Source organism: Pithys albifrons, chromosome 1 (genome assembly GCF_047495875.1).
Source record: "Pithys albifrons albifrons isolate INPA30051 chromosome 1, PitAlb_v1, whole genome shotgun sequence".
Classification (NCBI taxonomy): domain Eukaryota; kingdom Metazoa; phylum Chordata; class Aves; order Passeriformes; family Thamnophilidae; genus Pithys; species Pithys albifrons.
The window spans coordinates 89697843-89710094 of NC_092458.1; the positions used below are offsets into that span (position 1 = coordinate 89697843).

Below are 12252 nucleotides of genomic sequence, written 5' to 3' on the forward strand. Positions count from 1 at the left end.
AAAGAGGATGTCAGGAAGATGTTCTCTTATCTCTCATTTTCCCCTTTTCCTGGCATATGAGTAAGAGTCCATGTGCTTTTGTTGTGGGAATGAAAGGCATAATTTTGTCCCTACTTGGAGCTTGTTGGTTCTTGTTTTCGAAAGCTACATGGGCAAGACACTTGTATGCACGTTGTAACTTTAACACCTTACTCAAGTTGTCTACATCTTTTACACAATGATTAGAATAAATAAAATTTATTTTGCCATCACACATGGGACCGGTCTGGGTCTTACAGTTCTATTTTGTGTATTGTGGTGACCACAATCCACACACTACCAAATCATGACATTTTCACCTGGCATTAACTTGTTAACATGACATCCAGGTTGTATTAAATGGAAATTAGTGATAAATTTTCCTGATCCATATTGATTTCTCCAGACTTCTTTTTAAATGTGTAATGCTTAATGGGAAGGTTGGCTTTAAAAACCCCTTTAATTTAGTTGAAAGAAGATGAAAATTAAAAAGTTGAAAGCTACAAATAGTAATTAATTCAGTAATGAAGTTTTGTGCCATAACTGTATGCATAAATTGTAAATGGCATGTCTCCACAATAGCCAGCACCGGTGCCTGTATTTTAAGAAAGGACAGAATTCTGTCATTGAGCAGTAACAATTTCTATTGCAAGGTCACTCTGTTTGGTCTGTTGGTGGAACAGCATATCTTCAGGTTAAATGCTCCCCAAACATCCGCTAGCTTAGCTTTTGATGAATTCTTTATATACATTTTGTCAGTATTCTAGCCCTAATTGTTCTCCATTATGGGAACTTGAGGAAATTGTCCTTACACTTTGAGAGAAAAATCTCCTTCCACTCTTTCATCTTGTAAGATGCTTGGGACGTCACGTTCCAGGTAGCCTGGGAGGCTGTTCCTACTTTCCTGGCAAGGCAAGCCTTGCACTTAATCCTGCGTTTAAAAAGATCATGTTACCTCAGTGTCACTCAGGGTTTTGCAATTTTCCAGACATCTTGGTTACACAAAGGTCAGATCTATACCTGTTTGTTCCCTTCTGATTGATACCTAGGCAGGCAGAGAACTGCTCTTCTCTGGTAAAAAAGAAACTGTTAAAAAAAACTTCAGGGAAGCTGTTCTAGTAATCTGTTGGTTAATTTTTATTTGTAACTTCCAACATGCTGTAAGAAATTCTTGGAAATTTTGGGTTTGCTGTGTGGAGTTGAAAGGCATACTTTGCAAATCCCACATGTGTTGACTTGACCCCTCAAGTCCGAGCAGCCTTCCATGTTATTTTGCAATACACTTGCACAATACATACTGAACGTGTCTACAACAGGCCATTTGGAAAACATGTTTGTTTGCTTTTCTTTGTGCAGAGTCGTGGTTTTCAGAAACAAGTTTGAAAACCAGAGACATAGAGACAAAATTCAAGTGATTCTCTTCCCACTCGTGTGTTTCCCGCCAAACCAACAACAAAAAACAAGGGGGAGAAAAAGTGTGATGACAAAGATAGTGGTGAAAGTGAGGCAAACATGACCTGATACCAATATCTAGTAATTGCACCTGGTTTTATGGACTGTTAAAGGTGATCTGTGGAGAATGTGCTCAGAAAAGAAAAGCGTGGAGGTGCATCTCTGGTACAGTGTCCTGCCTGTAGCTTGATTTAAAGTGGAACCTTGTGGGGACACAACAAAATTAAGAAATAACTTGGCAAGTAAGCCATTTGTCAGCATTCAAACTTTCCATGCCTTTATGGGTATAAATGCTATACAGCCCTAATTGTATTTAGCTCCTCTTTGTTACCCATAACCAAAAGTGTGTAGCTCCAGCAGCTGGATATCCTCCCCTTGCCCTGTGATCTTATCCTGGGAAGCTCTTGGCTTCGTAACACCTCCCCTTGCTGTATTCCTCCTTGCTAAGGGCTTAGCCAGCCTTGGAAAGGGGGCAGGAAAAACTCTCCCTCAGCATACTTGTTTGTTGTGCCTTGCATAAAATTACTCTGAGCAGTTGGTTTTATTTGCCTTCTCTTTCTCTCTAGAGATTTGAAATTAAAATGTCTGTGTCCCCTAAACACTGAAAGATTCACTTCAGTGTCAGGCTGAGACACTACCCTTGTCTCTGGGCAGCATTTAATACAACTTCATCAACTAAAGTATTTTCTTTTAGCTTTTGAGGGGTGATTTTTTTTTTAGTAGTTTATATATATTTATTAGGTTATATATAATTTTCATAACCTGGAATACTTCGTGTCTGTGAAAAGGCTGATTTATAAAGCAAACTGAAATGCCTTTATTTTGTGAATGTTTTTATGACTGCCTTTATTTATAAATGTTGGAAGACTGGAACAATTATTTTTTTTTGAATCATACTGAATTTTGTATGGACAGATGAAAAAATTTGAACCACATGTGTGGGTATGTGGCAGAGAAGGGTTGGGGGAAGGATGCAAATACCTTGTCCATCTTCGTGGCCCTAACACACATCCAGTAGGGTCTCCTATGAATGCTTTTATTTTCCTTCTAGTGAGAGTTTGTGCTAAACTAATTATTTACCCTGTCTTGACTGGTGTTTCTGTGTTCCAGTTGTACATGTATCAGCTGTTCCGGAGTTTAGCCTATATCCATTCCTTTGGGATCTGCCACCGGGATATAAAACCACAGAACCTCTTGCTGGACCCTGATACAGCTGTACTAAAACTCTGCGACTTCGGAAGGTGAGCATGTCTGTGGGCTGAGTCCTGGTGAAGGGTCCTCCTTCAAAGTGAACCTGGGTGCAGCTTTGCCAAGAAATCCTGTGTCCCTCAGAAGGGCTTTATTTGTAGCTTTGAAAGAGGAATTACTGGTCCTCTATTTTCCCCTCAAAATGAGTTCATAAGGGCAGAGGAAAAAAGCTGGAAAAGGATATATATATATATAGAGAGAATTAATATTCAAGCCTGTTATTTCTGCAGGTAATAGAAAAATAAAATAAATATGCTGTCATGTAGGGAAGATACTGCACTGTGGTAAAACACAACCAAATATTGCAGTGAAATGTGTTTGGGGAAGACAGGACAAGTGCACTGGCGCAGTAACTTAAAAAGGTTAGACTTTATTAGTCTACTTGTATGTACACCAAATCACTTCACGTTGCCAACACCTTAGAGGCTCAGGATCAGAAGCAGCTCTTCCAGTTGAAACTCCTGGATAGTGGACATCTATGTTCTAGTTTCCAATGGCACATTTTTTTCCAATATCCATTCAAGTGAATCACCTTTAGAGTCCAGTCCCCATCTTAGAACTGATACAGACACCAAGGCAGGAGACAGATTTCTCTCCAGGAAGGTTCAGTCAGATTGTGTTATAACTCAGCAGACTGAAATAGCTTGGGCATGTGTGCGACAAGTCATGGAAGCTGCTGTGATACATTCACTTGCCCACAGGGAGTGGGGAATGTCAGCTGCTGGTTATCCAAACAGTGCAGCGTTGTGTGGTGGTCCCATGGTGTAAAGGAGAGCACTCTGGACTCTGAATCCCAAGGACCTGAGTTCCAGTCTCAGTGGGACCGTCTCCTGGCAGTTCAATGCCTCCCTGCCATCCCATCCCGTCACATCTCGGATGCTCAGCAGGGTCAGCCCCGGTTAGTAGCAGGTGCTGTGACAGTCCCGAGGACTTCCCTGTCACTGTCCAAGCTCGCTCGGCCGTGACAAATGGACCTCAGGACTGAAACGGTGGGGCCACTTCTGTGCACACTGTGCCTCACCTAAAACATCCACTGCGCAGGCTGGAAGGGCACGTGGGGAGAGCCCTGCCCAAATCTGCGTTCGCCAAGTCTGGCCATACATACAGACATCGTTGTGCCTGTTGGCTTGGGAATCTCCTCCTCAGCTACTTCACCAGTGCCAGAGAAGAAAAAAAATCACACTGAAACTCAAAAATAATAACACATAAAAAGATAGTATTTACTGTCTCTCATCAGTGGGAATTTGTTAACCTTATTTTCTATATAGAAAAGTGAGACTTTTTTAAATGGATGGTAGAAGTCCTTCGCTGAAGGCTGAGAGGAGTGTCTGGAAAGGTGAACACTGGATTTGGCTGGCTTGCCACTCTGCAGTTGTGGAGCTACTTAACTGAGTGTCTTATTTCTGAAAGGACAATTTTGTTTTCCAGATCCTTTTTGTCTAGCACTTGTTAATTAAGAAAGAAGTGTAATACTCATATTCCAAAAGTAATGTGTTCTCATTGTCCATTCTTTTCTTGGATTCTTTCAAGGCTAGTGGTTGAGGCAGTACTGTAGGTTGAATCCTTTGTGGCTGATCTCTTGAAGTAAAAATGAAGCCTTCATGTTAATTTTGGGCCATTAACGTGAATACAATGGCAGAGTTTTTTCCTTAATCTCCTCATGCCCCTGTTAAGTCATACCACACTCCCTTAAGTAGCAAAGAGACAGAGTATTATGATAGGAACTAAAAATAAGCAAGCAGAAAACACCCGCAAACAAAAACCCAGACAACCAACCCCAAACAAACATGAACCCCCCACTCATATCTCATGAGTATCCAGAGATTTTGATCTTAAAAGTTAACTACATTTGACTTAACTGTTTTCTGTTCTCTTTTCCTTTGAAAACAAACCTTGGTATGTGGCAAAAGACAACAGCCAGCCCAAAATCTGGCCCTATTTATCAGCTAGATTGTAGTCAGAATTTCCTTTGCTATATCCAGTATAAGGTAGATGCTTGAGGGATTGGACTGATTTCATAGTGAATCAGGAGTTTGCATCAGCTTAGAAGAACATGGTACTTCAGCATTTAGAAATTGGAAGTGGGTGAAGTGTGCCAAAGCTTAGTGTTGGTCTGCATACTGTAAAAATATTAATTACTGAACTCATATTGTTTCCTTTTCAGTGCAAAGCAGCTGGTTCGTGGAGAACCGAATGTCTCGTACATCTGCTCTCGGTACTACAGGGCACCAGAGTTGATCTTTGGAGCCACTGATTATACCTCCAGTATAGGTATGTGTGTGTGTGTGTTGAAATCTACAGCACCTGCTTGAGTTCTTGTTCTGTAGTTAAGTGTAAAGGTTTACAGACATCTCAGATATAATCCCCAGGGACCAAATTTTGCTGTAAATGGTTAAGTACCACTTCTTAAAGAAATACAAATGCATTGTGGATGGCTGCTGTGATTTCTAGGCCTTTCAAGATTTCAGTGTCAATTACACGAGGAAAGGGACTTTTCCATTGTGGAGGGGGGGAATCTGATTGCAAAATAGAAAAAAAATTGCATGTAATTTTGCCATTTAGTTTAAATGTAGGTATGAGATCTCAAGCCAGAAAAGCATTTTGATGAATAACTGTAGAAAATCAACTATTGCTGCTGATGTCCTGTGATTTAGATGCAAATAGTTCTGTAATTCATTTACTTGGCTTTCAGTAAAGGGTTTATAGAGGGAGGGAAAATGTGGTTTAATGATTGACTTTAAACTCTCTTTAAAGTTTTAATATATTGTGTACAGCAGTCCTAATTTGACTTGTTCTGCTAACTTTTGTGGTCCTTCAGTCAATAATTTTGAACACAAGGAAGACTTCTTTCTAATACTTCTAATACTTCTTTCTAATTCTTTCTAATGCAGAGCTGGGTCATGGAAATATCAGGGAGCTAGGGGTGACAAGACAGGGAACTGTAAGGTTTTCTTAGAGTCCTAAAAATAAATACAATAATGAAAAATCTTAAAATGAACATCAATGTATTGGCTGGTTGTGAGCAACTACGTTTTTTAGTCAAGATGTTCCCTAGGCTCCTTCTGAGTTCTAGTGCTAAAGAGACTAAATTTGGCTCTCAGCACAATATTGAGGAACTTTTTCCTTGCTTATGGACTTGATTCACTCAGGCAAGGTTTAATGTTTTCAAAAGGATTTGTAGCTCATGATCAAGTCTTGGCAGAATGTGTTGATAACCACTTAAAGTATATGCAAAATTATTATGTTCTAACTAATGTGAAAGTGAGTGGCTGGCTGACTTGTTTCAACTCTCCAGTTCTTTGAGGGGGAAGAAAAACCCCACCAAAAAGTGTTCCTGAAGACTTAACCTGCTCTCACTAATTTTTTCCCCATTAATTATTATTCAGTATGTATTGTAGCAACACTTGCATATCTCCCTGGTAGGAAAAAGAAGCAGAACCAAGAGAAGTCTGTGGAAAGCAATGGCATAACGGAGATAAAAAGGGCAGAACTTCAAGTTGGCTGCTGCCAAAAGTGCTGTTCTTGCCCTTGGACATACCCTGGGTCTCACAGTTTAATACACTGATTCAGCTTCAGCTGACAGGAGACTTTGTCAGGTTAACTTTCTGCTACAGGAGTAAGTGCACACAGCATTGTTGCCAAAAAAGCAGCAGAGCCCAGGTGAAGGCAAAGTGCTGCGAGGTCGTGAGAGAGAGGAAGGTGGCTGATCCCTTCTGACATCCCTTTGCCAGCTGAGAGCTTATAGATTGGCTCAGCTGCATTATCAGTGTGCACTGAGACAACTTGTTTCAGAGGATAACTGCATAAAACAAGTATTTTGTGTCACCAGAAGAAACTGCTTCATAGATAAGTCTGTTAGGTGTTTCTTGCTCCAACTGTGTAGTGACTTCAAACTTGCACGGTTTGTCAGACCCTCTTTCAAGGTGCTCTTTCCATTTTTGTTGTCTTACCTGCTGGTCTCTAAAATAGTTGTCATAAAAATTTCATTCTGAAGTGAGGAGTCTGTTTTTCACTTGCAGGAAAAAAATAAATCGTGGATATCAGTTTTTTTGTCCAGTCTTTCTCGTGCCATCACTGCCTCTCCAAGTTACTCCAAGCCCTTTCTCTGAAGTTTGCACAGAACAGCTTAAAAATAAAGTTTGGCCAATATTCCATCCTATCCTTTCCAATTTTTCTCAGCAGAATCTTTGCATTTGGGAAGTGAGAAGAAATAAAATGCTTTTACAAACTTTACAGTTTTCAAGTGTTCTACAATAAGGTAGAAATTCTAAGTTGTATTTGCTGCTGTTTCCAGTGGGGTTAAATGTTCCTTAGTTCTTGCTGGATACGCAGCAACAACACTTAGTGAGAACTCTGCCCTATTTCACATAGTACTGTTCATCCAAATTCAACCAGCTTGCTGGAAAACCAATCAACAAGAACAGATAGGTTTATTAAAAGAGGAGCACTTAATTATTAGTGCTTTATTCCTAGCTCAGAGGGAACTGTGAAATGCTGCAGTGCAGTAATACTGCATTTTAAACTTTTTTATGTGGATATGCTTGGTTTTCTAGTTCTTGTTTTCTTGCAAATTGTTACAGCAGCCAGCTTTTCCTGCTGTAGTCTTTGTCAGTCTCTAAGAATCTCCACTTGTGTGTGTGTGGTAACAAAAAATGAACTTACAGAAGGTGGGGATCATCACACTTCTATTTAAATATCCTCTCTTAAAACTAAGTTGAAAGTAAAATCAGTGAAGAATTTGAAGCCAAAAAGTGTCATCAATCATAGAATCGATTGGGTTGGAAAAGACCTCCAAGATCATCAAGTCCAACCCTTGGTCCAACTCCAGTCCCTTTACCAGATCATGGCACTCAGTGCCACGGCCAATCTCAGTTTAAAAACCTCCAGGGATGGGGAATCCACCACCTCTCTGGGCAGCCCATTCCAATGCCTGATTACTCTCTCTGCAAAGAATTTTTTTCTGATCTCCAACTTCAATTTCCCCTGGCAGAGCTTGAGCCCGTGCCCCCTTGTCCTATTGCTGAGTGCCTGGGAGAAGAGACCAACCCCCACCTGGCTAGAACTTCCCTTCAGGTAGTTCTAGACAGTGCTGAGGTCACCTCTGAGCCTCCTCTTCTCCAGGCTAAACAACCCCAGCTCCCTCAGCCTCTCCCCATAGGACTTGTGCTCCAGTCCCTTCACCAGCCTTGTTGCTCTTCTCTGGACTCACTCCAGCCCCTCAGTATCTTTCCTGAACTGAGGGGCCCAGAACTGAATGGTGCGACTTAAATTCTATCCCAAAAGGTCCCTTTAAAAAATAACTCACAGCCAGGGGCTTTTTGCACTTCTGTGAAGTACTGCATTAGTGCTGTATTTAGATATACATCATATACAGCTCAGTAAGAGTGGTATCAAATCACATGTTCTGCACTTAATGCCTCTCTGTCTGCCTTCAGCAGACCTGAGACTATTTTTAAAATAATGACCCAGGAAATGACCTATTCAGGTTTTTAAATAGCCTTTTGCTAAATAGCTACAAATCTAGGGCCAGAACAGCTCTGTCATCTGCATTACAATTTTTATGGGTTTTTTCAGTGGTTGGGGACAAGCATTTATGTCAACTGAGTGCCAGGTGGGGGTTGGTCTCTTCTCCCAGGCACTCAGCAATAGGACAAGGGGGCACGGGCTCAAGCTCTGCCAGGGGAAATTGAAGTTGGAGATCAGAAAAAAATTCTTTCCAGAGAGAGTAATCTGGCATTGGAATGGGCTGCCCAGAGAGGGGGTGGATTCCCCATCCCTGGAGGTTTTTAAACTGAGATTGGCTGTGGCACTGAGTGCCATGATCTGGTAAAGGGACTGGAGTTGGACCAAGGGTTGGACTTGAGGGTTTTGGATGTCTTTTCCAATCCAATCCATTCTATGATTCTATGATTCATAGCTTGTACAGTTTGGGCCCTTGTGCACCTTTGACTGTGTATTCTACAAATGTACGTGTGTCCCTACAGCATGCTCGAGATGGTACATTGTTTATTTCCTGCAGCTTATTAGCAGGAGGGGGTTTTTTTTGTTTGTTTTTAGTTTGTTTGGGAGTTTTTTTGTGGTTTCTTTTCTAACCAAGCTCCTTCAACTATCCCTTGCCAGTTTGTTGCTGAAAATTCTCCCTTGCTGGTCTGTGTGTGTCACAGCATGCTGATGGCAGTTCTGGTCCAAAGGGAGATCCCACCTGCTGAAAAACCATGGCATGGCCAGGCACATTCCCCTGCGTTGGCCTGGGACAAACACAGGCGCTGGAGAAGGGGTGGGTGAGGAGTTTCTGTTGCCACATGATCCTTTGGTATTGATGCCTGAAAAGTCTGTAAAAAAGACTCCAAGCCAAATTTTGGTAAGAGATAAGATAGGAGGGTAGTGACTTTAATGAGCACCCAGGCTCACCCAGGAATACATCGACGCACATGGGCAAGCTCTACTTTCCATGGCTTTTATAATATGATCCATCCAATCATTACTTTACACATTTCTATTTCAGACGCTTTTCCCGCCCCGGTCCCACCCCTGCTCCACCCCCTCAGGATTTGAGTTTGGGGTCGGTGAGACCTCCTCTTCCTCAGGCTCCTGGAGTTCTTCCAGTGTTCTAACTTCTGGATCACTTTGCCCCATGTTTATGTCTCCTTTGGATATTCTTCAACCTTCTACCTTGGAAAAAAGCTAAACAGCTAAGGAAATTGAACTCACTGTTCTGGGACAGGGGGTAGCGATAGAAAGACGTTAAACTCACGCTGCTAGAAATACTCACATGCTAGATCTACTTTGCTGCAGCTACTGTGTTCCTAAAATCTACAAAATGTGAAAATCAAAAAATCAAAAATCCTTTCTGCATCAGTATAAAAAGCAGCTGTGCAGCTGAGAGTTGCCTCCATGACATGCAGTTTTTTTCCCTGGGTTTGGTGGCAGGGCAGTGGAGGGCTCACCAAAACGTGGTGGTGCTTCAGCATAACAAGGATCTGCTGATCTCACTGCATTTTCCTATCACTGTGCTGGCAAGAGTTGGGAGTGCTCCAGCAGGAACGTTTATAGCCACTGGCAGGGAAAGATTGATCTGCAGGGCTGTATTGCTGGCTCCTCTTGGGGTGTCCAAAAATAATTATCATGGAGTGGTTCATTCACTTTCCTAGTGAGCGCTGAGAAGGAGGGAGAGATTATTTCATCTCAGCAGTCTGGAGCAGAAGCTCCTCTGCGGGCATATGTAGTCAGCCTGTCTCAGAGTTTCTTGGAGAAGGACCATCACAAGGTGTGTCCCAAAACTGTTGCTAAACAGTGAAAAGTATTTGCCTCTGTCTCAGATGGCAATTTCCAGTGCTGAAAATGTCTGTACGTATGGCCAGACTTGGCGAATGCAGATTTGGGCAGGGCTCTCCCCACGTGGGTGTGCCCTTCCAGCCTGCACAGGGGATGTTTTAGGTGAGGCACAGCGTGCACAGAACTGGCCCCACCGTTTCAGTCCTGAGGTCCATTTGCCACGGCCGAGCGAGCTTGGACAGTGAGAGGGAAGTCCTCGGGACTGTCACAGCACCCGGTACTGACCGGGGCTGACCCTGCTGAGCATCCGAGATGTGCGGGATGGGATGGCAGGGAGGCATTCAACTGCCAGGGGATGGTCCCACTGAGACTGGAACTCAGGTCCTTGGGATTCAGAGTCCAGAGTGATCTCCTTTACACCCCCTAATGCTGAAAATAAGTAGGTGTGAATTTACCGAACTGCTCTATCGACCATCATTGTGGTTTCATCTCTTCATTGCAAAAGAATAGAGATACCTGTGTTTTTAGCTTTTGTTCCAAATACTGGAGCAAATGTGTCTTTTCAAGCATTTTCCTGTTTCAGCCTAATTCTGTGTCTGCAATCTGGATCTGTGGCAAAACTTGCACCAACACAGCATGTGTGCCTGTAATCCTAAATTTTGCTCTTGTTCTGACATACCAAAAATTGTTTCAGACATGCAGCAATGAAAAGCACTTTGGGGACTGGCATTTGGCAACTAGAAGCTGCTGATTTTGACTTTCCAGAGCTGCATTTGTGACTCTGTTTCTCTCCTGCTAGTTTGTTTCCAGCTTCCAGAGCAGCAACTCTGAGTCACCTCCAAGAGTAACTCCATCAAGATCAAGGGATAGTGAGGCACAGATAAATAGATGAGGGTAATAAAAAAGGTAGAAAGGTAAATGAAAGTTCTTAATTTGTACTGAATGGATGAGATAAATCATTTTTTCCCCCTTCCTCCTTCATGTCCTCCAAATAACAAGTTAGAGGAGCTTGAGTGTAGTACAATGAAAGGTGCTCATGCTGCAAAGAAAAGGGCCAACTTTTCAGCTTGGAAAGGCAGGATTTGAGATTACAGAAAGAAAAACTCATGGGCAGGATGTTCTGTCCCAGACAACTTGAAATGGCCATAGTAGAATAGTAGAATTAAAGCTAAGGAGTGTGTTTTGCAGATGGTCCTCCCAGATGCCTCTTCCTGAATTAAAGAGAAATATTCCTTTTCTTAACATCTCTACTGCTCGAGTGCATTCAAAAGCAAGGATATTATACAGATTATTTGGTTAGACAGACAGTGTCCATCTAGCAGCTGTGAAGATCAGTAAAGTACTACAAATTTAAGAAAAATTTTGTAATGTAAGAGGCTATAGAAATTTTTGTGTGCTTAAATTAATGGCGGTAGGTCAGGTGATAATGGTGTTTGTAGGAGTGTCCTTCAGTGTAGGAAAGGTGAGGCATTAGCTGCCATTATAATGTGTGAAAGCTATTTGAAAGAAGCTTATTTGAAGAGTGCTTTTGGCTGGCAGTTGTATTTATTGTCCATGTTGTTTAGACAACATCTCACTGAAGGTGTGAAGAAAGGACGCTTGCCTGCCTTCTTGCAGTGAATAGCTTTCAGTATTTTCTCTTATAATTTCAGTTGTCCCAACTAATTTGACATAAGGATGGTTTGTTGACTTGTTTTCTGTTAAAATTCTTTGTTGCTCTATTTCTTATCTAGTTTAAAGCATGTGAATGAGAACCCTAGTTTGCTTTGATTACATTGCACATATCAAAAAGGAATAGTTGAGATAATGTTTCTCCTCTGATGGGAGCAAGTAGTTACACCACAAGCTTCCTGCAAAATCTTACTAACCTATAACAGTTAGCTCTGACTGTCCTAAAACGGGAAAGTGTCTGGGAAGGAGCTTTCAAAACCTGATACCTTATCCCTTCCCTTAAATAACATGTCTTCAAATACAGAATTCAGTTCTTTGTTTACTTCAGACTTGAGGAAAATGTTACCATCCTAATTAGGTGTATAAATTTTAAAATGCTAGATTTAAAGGGTGAGGATTAAAAAAAAGGGAAACAGTCTTGAATCCAAATTTTAGTCTTCTTAAAGTCAATGGCATAAATTAGAATCATAGAACCATAGAATCGATTGGGCTGGAAAAGACCTGAGATTGTCAAGTTCAACCCTTGGTCCAACTCCAGTCCCTTTACCAGATCATGGCACTCAGTGCCACGGCCAATCTCAGTTTAAA

The 12252-nt window shown here is 41.7% G+C and overlaps 1 protein-coding gene across 2 annotated transcripts in view; it reads left to right on the forward strand.

The window, feature by feature from the left end:
• The window catches only part of GSK3B (glycogen synthase kinase 3 beta), a 166135-nt gene that overhangs the window by 106641 nt on the left and 47242 nt on the right, over window positions 1-12252 (forward strand). For both annotated transcript variants that reach the window (XM_071560021.1, XM_071560029.1), the window contains exons 5-6: window positions 2581-2711; window positions 4883-4989. In XM_071560021.1, the coding sequence (XP_071416122.1) occupies window positions 2581-2711; window positions 4883-4989 (238 nt within the window). The remainder of the gene's footprint in view (window positions 1-2580; window positions 2712-4882; window positions 4990-12252) is intronic.